The following is a 16,550-nucleotide window of genomic DNA, read 5'->3' on the forward strand; positions in this document are numbered from 1 at the left end:
GGTCTAGGGTGAGATTTCTATAGCCTCACTCTAATAAAGTGGAAGGCAGGCCCTGAAACAGAAGTCAATACCCTTCACAGACCCAAAATCTTCCAGCATAAAATCAAAAACTACTGGACATGAGAATAAGTAGGAACACAGGGACCCATTATGAGGAGAAAAGTCAATAAACAGACACAGACCCAGAAATGAGAAGGATGATGGAATTAGTAAACAAAGACTTGAAAACAGCTAATGTGAATAATTTTAAGGATTTAAAGGAAAACATGAAGACAAGAAAGAAATGGAAATTGAAAAAAATATCTAAAAAACACAGTATCTGAAATGACAGATGAGTTAATAGTAGATTAGATGTTCCCAAAGAAAGGCTTGGTAAACTTGAAAACAGAGCAACAGGAAATACCCAAATTGAAGCAGAGAGAAAAAAGCCTTCAAAACTAGTCTTGGTGCCTGAGGGACACTAGGAGGTGTAAACCATACATGTAACTGGAGGCCCAGAGCGAGAGATGAAAGTAATGAAGACAGAAAACAATATTTGGTGGAATAATGCTCAATTTTTTTTCAAATTTGAAAGGAAACATAGATACGAGCAGCTCAAGAATCCTCAGTGGAATAAAGGCAGAGTAAACCACTCCACAGCTCACCTTAAACAAATTGCTAAAAACCAGTGATCGGGTGAAAAATCTTAAAGAAGCCAGAGGGAAAAACACTTACTACATGTGAGGAACAACAAGAAGAAGGACCATTGTCATCTCATGAGAAACAACACAAGCCAGACACAACCTAACGACATTTTTAAAGTGCTGAACAAAAATACCTAAAATTATACATCCAGCAAAATTATGTTCTGAAATAAAGATATTTTCAGGAAAAAAAAACTCAGGAAATTAAAATGAGCACAACAAGAAATGTGGAAGAAAGTTCTTGTGTGGAAGAAACACAATACTCAAGGAAACTTGGATCTACAGAGAAGAATAAAGAGTACCAGAAACGGTGTACTGAAACATTTTTTCTCATTTATTAATTACTTTAATAAAAGACAACTGTTTACAGTAAGGGCTGGAAAATAACGGCCCATGGGTGAAATCTGGCTCGTTTTTATACAGTCTGAAAGCTAATAATACTTTTCATATTACTTAAATGACTAGAAAATTATCTAAAGAAGAACATTCTGTGACACAGGAATATTATATAAAATTCAGATTTTGTGACACGGGAAAACTAGATAAAGCTTTCTTGGCACACAGCCACACTCCTTCACTGACACTGTCTATGTCCACTTTTGCACTACAGCAGCAGAGCTGAGAATTTGTGACAGAGACTGTGGGGCCCACAAAGACTAAAATATTTATCATCACGCAGCCCTTCACAGAAAAAGTTTGCCACCCCTGATTTAAAGTAAAAATAAGAATCATGTATTATGGGGTTTAAAATATATGCATAATCTCAAAAGATGACGTCCTATGTGTTGCCATTTACAAAACACTCTCAAAATGACCAAAGTGTAGACATAGGGTACAGACTAGTGGTCATAGCAGGGGACAGAGACAGAGGGCAGGGCACAAAGAGGCAGGATGAGGGAGTTTCTTTGTGGTAACTGACCAGTTCTGTATCGCAACATGTAGCGATGGACCAGTTCTATATTGTGACATGAGGCAATGGATCAGTTCTGTATAGTGACATGGGGTAAAACTTTATAGAACTATACGTACACGAATGAATGGGGAAAGAATGAATAAAGTCTGTAGTCTACTTAAAAGTATTGTACCAACGTCAATTTCCTGGCTTTGATACTATACTTGATTATACAAAATGTCATCTTCAGGGGAAGCTGGGTGAAGGGTACATGGAACTCGAAATACTATTTCTGCAACTTCTCTGAGTGTATAATTACTTCAAAGTAAAAAGTTTAAAAAATATACAGAAGACATAAAGCAACAATAGCAAAAATGATGGGGAGAATGAAAGTATACTGTTGTGAGGTTTTCACATTACACATAAAGTGGTATAATACTATTTGAAAGCAAATTGTGATAAGTTAAAGATGTATATTATAAACAGTAGAGCAACCATGAAAAAAATCAGGTAAATCTAATAATCCAAGAGCATATTTGAGTAATTTTTCCTATTATTGTGGTTATCTAATAAAGTCATCTATATGGCTGTAAATAATTTGCACTAAGAAAGTACGAAATTTAAATTAGTGAAGTTTATATATTTTAACCTCATTTAACAAAATATTCTAAAAACAATTCCAGGCAAATATTATTCTTTAATGTAAAGTTTTCTCATGATGAAGATAACTTTTTTTAATCATTAGAGTCAATGTGTAATCATTCATGCTAAGAATGAATATGGGCAGAGAGCCACATAAGAAATAGAAAAAAATTATTTAAACAATATCTGGTCCCAAAGTTTATTACGCAGTTCTTCTGTTTCCGTTTTTAAATCAGTTTAAACATCTTTCTCATGTCTTCCTTAGGTCACATAAGTGTTTGAACTCTCACAGCACAGACGGGAGAAAGCAGTACATACTGGGTAGTGTAAGGAATCTAATAATAACTGGATTCAAAGAACTCTGCCACTCCTCCCCACCAAAAAAAAGGAAAAATTAGGACATTTTAATCTGATGATTCTATCACCACCTTTAGATTACGTAAAGTTTACTTTCTGGAATAATATTAATAATAATATTGATATGTCTGGAAATAATGGAGTTTAGGTAAAAGGGCCACAGACATCCTCTCACCAGGATCTTACTGCTTCTGTCTCTTGTCCTGATGATAGTGTGCTGGACCCCATTCCTCATCACAGCACTCTCAAATCAGACCATGACATTCCAGTCGGCCTGTTTAGGGTGGGCAAGGCCTTATACAAGAGGTACCTAAATGCATTAAACATCTTTAGTCTCTACCAAGAAGTGCTCTTTTACACTCCCAACTCCCCCTACACTTATCCCTAATAGAGGGTTATAGAGCCTGGTCAATTTTAGACTTGGTGTTAAAGGTTCTCCCAAGTTTACTGCTCTGGCCATTGGCAGTCCTCTCCCTATACCGTTGTTGCTATTGTGCAATGGAAATATAGATGGGGAAAAACATAAACTTAATTACAAAAACTCTAAAGGAAAATTTTGCTTATATTGTAGAATACGATATACTAGATTTTATAAAATTATTTTATGAAAATCACATTTTGAGGGAGAGTAAGCAGACATTGTCTTCTAATAATAAACATACCCTATGCTCCTATAGGAGAAAAGGGTTTTCACATTTTTTAAAATGCATAAATCCTTTTAAGGCATAAAAGTATGACATTTTATAGAAACAATGCACTCTTCTTTTAATGAATACTGATCAACTGCTTGCTAATTAGATATAGATGTCCCAGGGCATTTACCCTTAATTTTGCACAGATGTAAGTGGTATTCTCAGCTATAGATTTTACAGAGAAACAAAACCCTATTTAATTGTATCCATGTCCTGAAAGAATGCATTCTGCTTCATCTGGGCAGTTTCTCAGGATTCAACTCCAAACAGCACCATTACTAAGAGACCAACCAACTCACCTCTGCCGTCCCCGAGTAAGAGCGCGTAGACGCGCTGCCGCACAGGGCGGTAAGCGAAGGCCTGGCTGGGCAGAGCCTGGTCCAGAGCATCCTCCAGAGTGTTGCTGCACTCAATCTCCCCACTGCTCATGATGTTGTACACCAGGTAGCTCTCTCCCTGGACGTGCTGTGCTTGAGCAACCTGTTCAAAATTTAAATATAAGACAACTGATTCTCCACAAAAACAAAACAGTAACCTTCAAAGAGAAAAAGTTAACACCTTCTTATCACATCCCAGTGTTTTTAAGGCACTCAGAAATGGAATAATTGTCACTCAAGCTCAAGATGTCAAGCTGGCACTTGTGTTCCTCTCCTTTGGGTTTCCAGGCTCAAAAGTTTCTATTACTCCCCCTCCTCCTCCAATCTCCAACCATCTACTGGACTTAGCATACTTACTTCTGCAGTATCTCGTCATTTTGTGCATCTGATGGTGAGTATTGTTATAAAAGGCTCTAACTGACCTCCTAGCCCCAGTTTCTTCCCTCTCCAACCCATCCTTCACTCCACCGACATCCCGTCTTCTTGGACTCAGAGGTCCACTCGTTACCCATCTGAACGGGTAAGGATTCACCGTAACACTCAATGCCCCACTAGAAGGTCGCAAGCTCCTTTTTCTGTACACACCATTTCACCCTCACAGAAACGGCTCTCATCCATTCACCACGGAACACCTTCACTGTTCCTCAAGAATATTCTCCCCCCTCCACTTGTGCTCCATGACATGCATCTCTTCTAGTCTTTCCCAACCTCCCAGTTCACAAGCCTCTTTCCCTTTAAGGTTCACCTAAAGTGTCACCCTCTTCATAAACCCTTTCCCCTCCTCTCCCATCCAGAACTCATCTGCCCCTTGTTTTATGGGGCTCACCTTACATTGACCCTACAGCAGTGGTTAAAATACATACATGTTTGAATTTGGGTTACCTATTTGATAGGACTGGAAGATTCCATTGCAAAATTTTTTAAAGAAAAATGGGAGGGGAACTTAAGAAACTTCTAACTGATTTCAAAGACACAATTAAGTTCAATAAATGGGAGACTCACTATGTGAACCACACATAATCCACCCTTTAACAAGAGGGCCCTCCCTTCTGCCTGTGGGCAGGGCCCCTCGGGCCTCTCCTGGCCCTCTTTCCCACCCAGGGCACTTCCACTGCTAGGCTTCCTGAAAAAGCAACTACAGCCCCAGCCTGCCTTCTTCGCCTGTCACCTGACCTCCACTTGTGTGACAACTCTCTAAGGTCACCAGAACCTCCTAATTGTGAAGTCTAACTGCCTCCTGGTCTAGTCCCACTCCACCTACACAGCACGGACACGCCTGGCCATTTTTTTCTCATTCTTGAAACTTGCCTCCTCGGGCTTTTATCAAGATTATCCTGTCATTCACCTCTGCTCTCAGTGCATCATTTCTTAAGGCTCCATCCCACGTAATCTTCCACTTGGAGGTTTCCATCACCATGTACAGTAGGATGATTTCCAGTTGAGGCCCATCTATCCACCCTCCCTGTAAAACTTCTCCTCCTCCTGCCTTAGCTCATGGCTACAGCTACACCTGGAGCACAGGAGAGACTTTGCTTCTACAGCAAGACTTACTTTTCATTAGTTCCACTTCTGAAACACTTCTTGAATTTGTTTCTTCCTCTCTGTTTCACTGCCATTTTCCTCAATTCTAGCTCTTTTGTTTTTTACCTGCGTTTCTGCAAGAGCCACTTTAGTTCATTCTCTGCAGTGTAACCGATGTTTCAAAAAACAAATATCTGATCACACAACACCTCTGCTTAAAGATATCTAATACTTCCTCAATGAGTATAAAAATTACGTCCTAAATTTCTTCCTAATACACGTGCTGCCCTGTGTGGTCTGCCCCAATCTGTGGGCACTCCCCTTGCAGAGAACTGCAGGAGAGAGCCAGGATCCCCTAATACAGTAAAGGCCAAGGGTGGGTCCGTCCGTGGAGTGAATGCAAGCCAGGGTTCATGAAGAAGAGCCTGAGGCCAGAGAGGACATGTGAAAGGCCATAAACAGGAGATGAGAGTAAAAGACAGGAACTGGCAGGGGCCAGGTCAAACCACAAATGAGCAGAGAGGGCCCAGAAGGAAGGCTGCTGTGTGTGCTGGCCACTGACTATGTCTTGGTCAGCAGGAGGACTGGGCTGGCTGGGAAGCTGACGCCCTGCATGCCTCAGTTTTGACCTGTGGTTCCCTCTGCCTACTGCACCTTTCCCTACCTTGCCCTTCAGGCACACTGCTAGAGAGCCTCCAAGTTCTACAAGAGGCGCCACCTCTGAAGCCATATGTAAGACTAGGTACAGGATAGCTTCCTTGTAAATTCTTCCACTCTCGAGCTTCTAGACTACTGACTACGACCATCCTGCTTCATCAAGTGCCAACGAACTTCTAGACCAGCAGGGAAGTTGTCTGTGATCTTGTAAAGAGTCAAACTTGCAGTCAAGGCATGGGTCCTAACCCAGGTGTGCCAAGTACTAGTTGTAACTGCAAACAATGTCACTTAACCTTGTCATAACTGTGTCCTCTTGTGAGAAGGGAGACAAGTGCATCTAGCAACAGAGCTGTGTGATGTGAGGAACATCCTTTGATAATTTAAACCACTCCATAAAGATGTACTACTGGAGAATGACCTCTGCATGGTCTATATTAAACTAGTGCTACTATGTCCAACCTGCATGAGAAAACTGAATAAATTTAAGCAAAGTCTAGATTTAGTTCTTCTCTGTCCATTCTCTACACTCCTTTCCATTTCCCAACTCTGAGCATTGAGGTGATCAGATGACTTCTGATTCCTTATTAACACTGACCATCCTCCTGTGCTTCACTACCTGCTGCTTATGGACACTTCTACCTGGAGATCTAATGCTACTCTTTCTCCAATTCCCAACCCACACTCTTCTTCCTCTATGAAGCACTTAACAATGCTTCCAGGGAGAATAATTTTCTTAACTCGTTAATACTTTTTCACCTATAACTCTCTTAATGCATGTATCTCATTCTACCTTTTACTGTAACTTTCTATGTTAATAAATTAACTTGTCTGCTACAATGTATGTAACAGAGAAAGAGGAAGTAACTCTTCAAGATAGGAGAATCCATGTAGTTGTACAGGAGGGAGAGAAGAGGTTATGAAGGAGAGAACCTAAAAAGACACAAGAGAAAAGGAATATTTCACTCAAGATTTAATGAGCAGCTGCTACAAAACAGACGGTAAGCTAGGCACAAGGGGTTCGGCAGAGAGAAAAACACACAAGATCCTGCCCTCACAGCCCTGCCACAGTATAGCAAGAAAGACATGACTCAAACATGAAATTCCAGTGGGGCATGTACAATGTCAGGTACACACAGTGGGCTGTTCTGAGTGTGTGACTACCCAGTTGTGACAGAAAAGACTAGTAGGTATTGACTAGCACAAGCGGCAGGATGCTTCCTAGGAAGGAGAAGAACACATGGTCTATATTATGAGCTTCGTCTCAGGCAAACCTGAGATGAGGGGCTGACAAAGCTGGAGACGCAGGTAGTACCTAGCTGACAGCATGCTGCGGCCTTGTTAAGGGTATTGTTACCACTCTAAGAGTTATGAAATTCAAGTACAGGGCTTCATTTCAGCATGCTGCACGACCAATAGTTTGGAAGGGGCAAAAGTATGTTCAGGAGGAGCTCTTAGAAATTACTGCAGGATCCAGACAAGAGACAGCTTGGACTAGGGTGGTAAGAGTCAGAGGATGGCTCAAAGAAACAAGACTTGGGAGAAACTGGTTATGAAAAAAGGAGAGAGAATTCCTAGATTTGTAATCTGTGTAACTAGATGAGATGGTGACACTCACAAGGCCAGGAACAATAAAAGGTTTGTGGGTCTTGAACTTGTTAAGATGCTTCTGGGAGATTCATGTGGCATTATCTGTAACACAGGGGAATGCCTATCTCACAAGGCCACGGGGAAGATTAAAGAGGTAACATATGTAATGCCTAGCACAGAAGCCCACACATCACAAGTGGTTAATCAACAGTGGCCCTCCATCAAAACCCTCAAGGGTTCTACAGTGCTGTCAGATTTAAGTCCAAATTCCCAGTGTGGCATTTAATTATCTTCACAATCTGGCTACAGTCTATCTTTTCCAATTTATTCTCCCTACTTCTCCCCTCAAGCCCCATGCTCCAGCCTACTGTTCTACCACTGTGCCCCAAGGTGATAGATCCAAACTTGACACCTTTAGTCCTCCCACAACCTCCAAGTTTTTGCCTAGTCAAAGCAAATTCCCCATTAAGGTCTGGCTCCAATTCTACCTGTTCCGGGAACTTCTCTCTGTACCTTAACACACAATGATCTCTCTCCTTCAAATTCCTAGAGTTCTCATCTGTAATAGTCATGTAACAATATCAAATATAGTATATCATGTGATTTTTCCCATGTATTACGTCATACTTCCTAACTAAACTCCTAGGGTCCTGTTCTGTGTCCCTCACAGTGCCTTAACCACTGCAGGTAGTCAATAAATATTCAATAACAAGTCCATCAGTAGATACATTTTCAATCATCACACATTAGATTTGGGAGGGCACATCTACATACCTTTAAGATTTCAGGGTCTGAAACCATGGTTACTTGTTGCTTGATTTCAGGCTCCAGATTCATGGGGTCTTCTTGTTTAATTCCAGGGTTTGTACACATAGGTGATTCTAGCTTAAATTCAGGGTCTGTACCTATAGGTAATTTTTGCTTGATTTCAGGGTGTGTACACATGGGAACTTCTTGCTTCAATTCAGGGTCAGCACACATGGGAACTTCATGCTTGGATTCAGGGTGTGTATATATGGGAGTTCCTTTCTTGGATTCAGGGTCTGTACACATGGGAACTTCTTGCTTGGATTCAGGGTCAGTACACATAGGAACTTCTTGCTTGGATTCAGGATCTGTACACATGGGAACTCCTTGCTTGGATTCAGGGTGTGTACACATGGAAACTTCTTGCTTGTATTCAGGGTCTGTACACATGAGAACTTCTTGCTTGGATTCTGGGTCTGTACACATGGATACTACCTGCTTGTCCAAAGTTATTACATCTTTGGGTTTTTGGAAAAACCATGGAGATTTCTGTCCTGGCAAAAGATATGATGCCACACCTTTATAAAAAAGAGCTTTGTTTGGTCCCAAAGGTAACATCTCTTCTAGCTTTTTCTCACCTTGATGCAAGTGAAGAACTTTAGATATGTGGTCTGCTACAGCTAAGATAATGTTGCCTTTTTTGTCAAAGTTCTCTTTTGCAGAGGTATAGGAAGACAAGCACTTGTACCGAAAGCTTTCAAACATGCCTTCTGGGATTATGTCATTGCCAAGTAGGCAGGCCAGAAGAGGAAGGTCTGCCAGCTTGAGATTTAGACTCTCACAGAGCTTCTCTCTACAGAGCATGATAGTATTGAGACTCTCCAGGCAGAGTTCACTAATTGAAAAGTAGGGAGAGGTATCATAAATTAAGTAGTCCGTGTCTTCTCCAAGAATCCCAAGACAGTTATTCTGGAGACCATAGGAAGCCACCTCATAGTCGGCCTCCCGTAACGAACACAGAGTTTCTTGACCTAGGGTCTTCAAAGCAAATCGCGTAAATATGGCCAGCCCTGAGGGGATGAAGAACATGTTTCTGCCGGGCTGCTCCTTGTGTGATTTGATGTAATGGAAAATCCTGGATATCTCCCTATTGTTCTTGAGTCTTCGTTTCACCCATTCATCTCTTTTATGCTGCTCCACCATGCCATCAAAGAAGAATATCAACTTGATGCCAACCGTTGTAAAAGTTGTAACAAATTCTCGCAAAGCAGAAAAGTATTCTCGCCACTGGCCGCCACAGATCCAAGATTCGGGGGTATACCAGTATCTGAGACAACACATGGCATCGACCACAATGGTAGGAGTACATCCAGGATGCTTGCTTCGGTGGTTCTCTGCTAGTTCTTTGAAATTTACTACCGTACATATATGTGGGCAGGTACTTCCCACAAATCCCTGCAAACCTCTCACACCCATAACTGAACTCCTGGAAAAGATGTGGAAAGGAAAACAAATGAGTAATTAAGGCATTATCACTAGATATATGGCATTTTTCAAAGCAAACACAATATTTAATATTCACTCTTTATTTCTAGAGAAACTTTGGTCACCAACATGATATGTAACATGATATACTGGTTGGGAATCTAAAGAGTTTTCAATGAAAACACACAAGGAACTTTACCTAAGTATAAGTTACTTCAGTTGGACTTTTACAAGGACAACAAAGTATAGCAATCTTTTAAGATTTTCACTAAGACTATTACACAAGAGATTTCTCAACCAAATTTAAAAACAAATTAAGCTCTCAAAGGAGTAATATTTCCCACCTAAGAACTCAAATAGAAGTTGATTTTGAAAACCTAAAACATAAATTGAACCATGCAACATGGATGTTTCTCAAAATAATTTTGCTGAGTGAAAGAAGCCAAACCAAAAATAAATACACACTGTATGATTCCATTGATATAAAATTCTAGTTCATGGAGAGTCGAGCTGATCTGTAGTGACAGAGAGCAGAGAGCAGATTAATGGTTGTCCGGGGTTGGGGCAGGTGGGAGGGATTTACAAAGGGGGAACTTTTGGGGTGATGGACATGTTCACCACCTTGACTGTGGTGATGGTTTCACAGGTGAACACATGCTAAACCTCGTCAAATTCTACACTGTAGGGATGTGCAGTTTACTGTATGTACGTCAAGTACACCTCAGAAAAGATGCTAGAAAACTACATAAATATTCACTATGCCAAGTGTTTATAACATTTGTGATGGTGACTGACTGACTTTGAATGGAAAACTGCCCATGCCAAAATGTAAAAACATGTAAAGTAGTAAAAGAGTTAGCATTCAAAATTTGGGGGAAAAAATCCAAGCAGAATACTTTACATAATAAGTAAGAAGTACTTATATATAATAAAAGATGTAATGTAAGACGTTCTTCAGACAGGTAACATGCATCAATGGTCAGAAAAAATTCTCCATGATAACATCTTTTATCTCAAAGGACTACTCTTTTCACTTTGGTTTTCTTTAAGAGTCATCAGGACTTTGTGTCCTTTGACAAAACAAAACAAAAAACCCTTATTATGCAAAAAAGCGACACAAGAATAAACGATGTCTCTCCTAGAACTGGACTGAGGGCAGTGGCCGCCAGCTGCCGAAGCATCAGTGCGCTCACTTCTCACCAGCAGGCAGTGGACAACTCCACACACACAATCTAGTCTTTAAAACAACCCTGATAGGTAAAATCATAAGTTCTGTTTCACAAAGAAACTGTAAATAAATTAGTAGGCTGAAAAAAGGCACCCTCAAAGAGAATTTCCTGACTGCTAATGGATACTGGCCTCTAACAGGAGAATCTGAAGTTATCTGTTTAACAGCCATTACTATGAAAATATATAAAAACCGAGCGGACACAAATAGCACACATTTATGTTGAAATTTAGAGAAGCATTGCTCATTAAGTTATTAAATATAATGGAATATACAAATCTATATTACCCCAACCACTGTAGAGCCAACACTAGTATAGAGTTTATCTTGGGAACTTTATGATCATCTCCACTCTATGGTGGTTCTACAGTCTGGACCTCTGAGTGGGATCCTATGCCTACTAAGTTACATCGTATTTCTGAAGGAGGTGGGTTTTCTTATGACATTCCAACACAGTAGGTAGGCACAGGCTTGGGAAGGGGGTGTAAGACACAGAAGAGTGGTGGGAATAGAGAGAACACGATGCTCAGACTTCACAGACTCTAGGCCATTATTCTGTGCTGAGGTTTAAGTCCAGCAGGCTTGTAAGGTTTGCTGAGGACGAGCGGACCAAAGGTAAATCTTACAAATGTGGATGGAGTGTGACTCAGTTTCTATATTGTGAGAAGAGACTCCACTTCTTTCACCAGGCTCCATGCTGGGTGCTGAGGATCCCCTCCCACCAAGCTCACCAGCAGCCACTGGGAGTCCCAGTTAGTCACAGGATTGCTTAAGACGCACACGAAGCCAATACACACACAGAGATAAAGCTGGGAGAGTGAGCAAAATAGAACCCGCTGTCACTCCCTGCTCCCACACAGACGTGGGCCCCCATTTGTGCAGCAGCTCCGCCACATTTAGGTTGGCTGCCTTCCCTCACCAATAAAAAGGGATTTTTGTTTCAAGCATTTTTCTACTAAAACTGCAAGTGACAACACTGAGTTTCTCAAAACACTCTCCTCTTTATTTTGCAAGAAGTCGGGCTCAGCCTCTGCTTTGATTTTATTCAAATGTTTTTCCTCCTTTCTCACCCCAGTAGCAAAATGCTCACTATTTTAATTAAACGTGCACTGACTTTTCCTGTTTTTCACACTGCCAATTTCTCACATTTTGAATCACAAATTACCTCAGGAATGCTACGCTACAGTGTGCTGTTTTATGGCATTTACAAAGAAAAATCTGGATAGGCAGAATCTGGGACTTGTGACATCAGAAGATGCCTTCCGGTATTCAGCATATCTCAGGGCGTTGAACACGCACACCAGCCACCCATCGATGCCGTTAGCACGGTGTGAGATGAATGCTTAGGAAGGTAAAGTCTACGGATATTACCTTTTTAAATACCTTTTTTCTGGTTTCTTTAAGTCTTTTATTGCTAAGAGCATATACCAGGGTTTTTCATTCTCTAAAGGTAGTTTTTAGGATGATTGCAAAATATAGATACATAATTTCATTTATTCAACCTGTAAATTATACAGGAAATTTTCATAATTGTTTAGTAAGAAAACAGAAGTTATGTCTCATTAGGTAGGAGTCTTATTGCCCAAAATACAGTCTGGGAATCACTTCCATTCCTGCGGGCCTCCTCAAGGCAGATGACATCACTTGCTGTCATATCTCTAGCACACAGCCAGTGTCTGGCACATGAGGGGCCCAGTAAGTATTTGTGAATGAATGAATAAATAAGGCATCAAAGCACAGGTGTATAAAAAATCAGGAATCAACAAGTTTATAGACTCCAGTTGTGGGCAAAGAGTACAAAGTGGAGTCACTGCTCTCAAGTAGCTGACAAGCTGGTTTGGGAAACAAAACATCATACAGGACATTTTACGGAGGAGCAGCCAGCAGGTACACAAGTACAGCAGGACAGTATTACGCTGGAAGTGGCCTCACTCCTACCAATGGTTTCATCCTCCTCTTACAGCTAGACCAGTCCTAACGTACTGGCTTACTAGTAAATGGGGAAGTGGAGAGAAGAGGAAAAAGAAGTCCAGGAGCTCCTTCATTTACAATCTTTCAACTGACAAACACTCAGAGAAATGAAGAGTGGCATGTCTCAGCAAAAACATATCAACCCTACCCACCACTGATAGAAGGAGGTCAGAGTACATGTCCAGTCACCTGGGACACAAGGCCAAATGGACTCATCAACAGCCCACAAGGACACTGCCCATGTGAAGAGCAGCATTCCAGAAGGACAACCAGTACCAGCAGTTATGGCCACCTTAAGGCATACCTAGCATCCCAATGGTGTCACAGCATAATTTTCAAGGGCTAAAAGATATCACTCATGAAAATATAAATTAAGGACAAAGCCTGTAAGATGAGAAGCTGGTTCAGATGGCATTTGAAGAGCTGGAATTGACTAAAATAAGGTTTTTAAAGTTGGACACAAATCTGGTTAATGTCCTACAGAAAAATAAAACCATAACCTTTGAACTTATCTTTATCAGAAAGAAATAATTTGTATCTTTACAAGAAAAAAATCTATAAATTAACATGTAATATCACAGGGTTTGGGCTCTAACCAAGAGTAAACAGCAGAGTCAGCAAGGTGCATTCTGTTAGAAAATCAAACCATTTTGGGTGGATCCATTAGGCAATGGCCCAGTATGACAGTGACAAAACATGCAGTCCTCTTTTTTCCTTGCTTCATTTCCAAGTTCTAGATAATTTTTCTTTAAATGGTAACAGCTGGCTGGGCCTAGGCCCTCTAATGAGGTCCCCTAATGGCTGAGTGTAGTATCTGGAATCCGCTCGCTCTTCTCCTCCCCACTAACCCTACCTAAAAAGAGAAACTTACAGAGACCTCTTCAACACAGCAGGATAAGAACAGGGACTGAAAATTCCCAAAGATTACAATTTACCCCATGCCAGCACATGGGACAGTGTTTGCCCAATGTTTACTGATTATTTACGAATGCACAATCAGGTAAATAAATGAACCGAGGGTGGTTCCACTTAGGTTAGTCTCAATGCTTCAGAGGACCTCCACAGAGGACTCATTAAACTACTGACAAAGACGCTCTCCTTGGCCAAACTTTAGTCAGGCTCCTCGGCCCTCTTTTCGATTAAGGCTCGACCTTGGGCTTCCACATTGGTCCTTGCCAAGTCCAGTTTGAGCAAGAATCCTGCTGAGTCAGTTTAAAGAAAATCCCCCACCCTTGATATATGATCACCTCAAGATCTGATCCAATTCCTCATCCCTCACCCTTGATTCTCTCACAGACCCCCTTGCTCTGCTCGTTGGCTATAAATATCCAGAAATCTCTCTGTGTTTAGAGTTGAGCTCCATCTCTCTCCCCTGTTGCAACAATCTTGTATAAAGTCTGCCTTACTGTTTTAACAAGTGTCAGAATAATTTTTTTCTTTAATGCTGCCAACTCAAAGAAGCTTATTCAAATGAGAAATGGGAAGCCTGTAGTTATTACGATTACTTTAATACATCCAGGGACAAGTGTGCAGACTCAGGGTGCCCTGGAAGACCCTCCAGAACACAGTGTGGCCATGACCACTGGTGTCAAGATTCAGAAAACTGGTGCATGGCAATGTAGACACTCAGTGGTTGGTAGGTCGACCTCTTTTAGCTGTGTCCTAGGGAGAAGTAACAGAATGCTAGGCAGTATAGTATTGTTGATAAAAGGAAGGCTCTAGAACAAAACTAAACTGATTCAAATTCTAACCTCCTCTTAATAGCAGTGAAACTTCAAGCAAGTTACTTCACTCTATAAGCTTCACTTGTCTGACCTGCAAAATGAGGTTTATAAGACCCACCTCATAAATTGTTGTGATGCAATTTTACATTATAAATTTATTAATAAAACATTTCTCATTCATTACCTAAAGTTTATTAAAATCAGCCCAGCACCAGTCAAAATTGTTAAATTATCTCAAAATTTAAAACAAAGCCATATAAATTTTAGTGAAGTTTTATGACTTTTATAAGCTAGATTATTTTTTAATATCAGAAATGTATTCATTTGTAAGAACTTTTTTGATTAAAAAAATAGCCACATTCTTACCAGAAAATTCAGAGACAGCACAAAGGAAAAAACCTACAGTCATGCGCCACATAATAACATTTCAGTCAACGACAGACTGCATATCTGACAGTGGTCCCATAAGATTAGGCCCATACAATCTAGGTGCATAGTGGACCATATCATCTAGGTATGTGTAAATACACTCTGTGATGTCCACACAAGGAAGAGATCACCTAACAATGCTTTTCTCAGCATCCCCATCTTCAAGCAATACATGACTGAACTCATAATCTCACCCTCCAAAGACAATGACTACAACAAACAGAGTACATATTCCTAGTCTTTTCTCACTATTCATTCACTTTAAAAATCTGGATCATAATCTACTTTGTGTCTTAATTTATTATGAATATATTCCCAAACCATTGTAAACTTTCTCCTACCGTGTCATTTTTAATGGATGCACAATGTGGATAAAACATAACTTATTTAACTCTACTGTTGAACACTTAAGTTACTTCTAATATTGCATGCCATAAGTCAGAACATGAATCACATCCACGTACATATATCTTTGAGCACATCTTTGATCATTTCCTTGGGATAAATCTTAGACGTGAAATGGCTGAGTCAAAGTAAAAACACATATTGGTAGTTTTTCTCCAACAAGGTTGTCCATTTGTAGTCATAACTCATCAATACTCAGTTGTCCTCAACAATAGCAGGTAGTTTTATCTGACGAGAAATATGGTTTATTTATCCAGTAATTACTTTTACATCACTCCCTACGGCAAACACTGAGCTATGAACAGGCAGACAGGGTCCTTGCCCTCCAGCAGCCTACACTCCAGTGGGAGAACATCCAACCAGCAACAATCCCTTGGGCATAACTGCAGGACAGAGACAGGGTAGAGAGCACAGGAATATTCAGCAGGAAGACCGAGCCCAGAGCTGGCATCCATCATGGCCGACCCGAGGAAAGGCATCTCAAGTAACACTTGATGAAAGGCAGGAAAGGCAGGCACAGCCAGATGGAGATGGGATAGCAGGCAGCCAGGAGGCAAGAAGCAAGAGTAACAAGGAATGAAATGTCTGAAAAGTCCATAAAGTGTCATTTTTATTATTCAATGGATGTTTCTAAAGTGCTTAAAATATCTGTTCTATTAAGTACTTTAACCTGTAATTATTTATACCATAAAAGTGTTCCTCAAACATAGAAAATGGAAAAAACCCCAAACCCTCAGTATAGCTAGAACCACTGCTGTAAGGGAAGAGGAGTGAGGAGAGATGAGGCTGCAATAGAGGGCCAGACAGCAAAGAGGCTTGCAAACCATCCACACACATTTACACTTCATCCCAAGGGAAATGTTCAAGGCTCTTAAGCAAGTGCATTTTAGAAACACTGCCCCGCCTACGTGGTGGAGAAGGATGGAGACAGGCAAGACTGCAGATAAATGAGGGGTTTTTGTGGACCCTGGTTGTTGTGGCTACCCAATATCCAAACACCTTCCCTATTTTGGAAGAACCTCAAGACTGGAAGGGTGCAGAGTCCTCTTTCCTACTGCAAAAGACAAAGAAGGTAGAGAGACTCTCTTTTGCTCCCCCCACAGATATACAAAGGGCGTGAGACCTAAATCCCCACATTTGTTTTGATAAACAC

The 16,550-nt window shown here is 40.8% G+C and overlaps 1 protein-coding gene across 3 annotated transcripts in view; it reads right to left on the reverse strand.

The window, feature by feature from the left end:
- FAM120B (family with sequence similarity 120 member B) overlaps positions 1–16,550 on the reverse strand; it is a 96,610-nt gene that overhangs the window by 62,151 nt on the left and 17,909 nt on the right. For 2 of the 3 annotated variants that reach the window (XM_070603222.1, XM_008528283.2), the window contains exons 2-3: positions 8,183–9,641; positions 3,566–3,746 (exon numbers count right to left, since the gene is read on the reverse strand). In XM_070603222.1, coding sequence (XP_070459323.1) covers positions 3,566–3,746; positions 8,183–9,641 — 1,640 coding nt within the window. Of the gene's footprint in view, positions 1–3,565; positions 3,747–8,182; positions 9,642–15,456; positions 15,626–16,550 lie in introns of those variants that run through there. The other variant, XM_070603223.1, reaches the window with a different exon arrangement.

Source organism: Equus przewalskii, chromosome 32 (genome assembly GCF_037783145.1).
Source record: "Equus przewalskii isolate Varuska chromosome 32, EquPr2, whole genome shotgun sequence".
Lineage (NCBI taxonomy): Eukaryota > Metazoa > Chordata > Mammalia > Perissodactyla > Equidae > Equus > Equus przewalskii.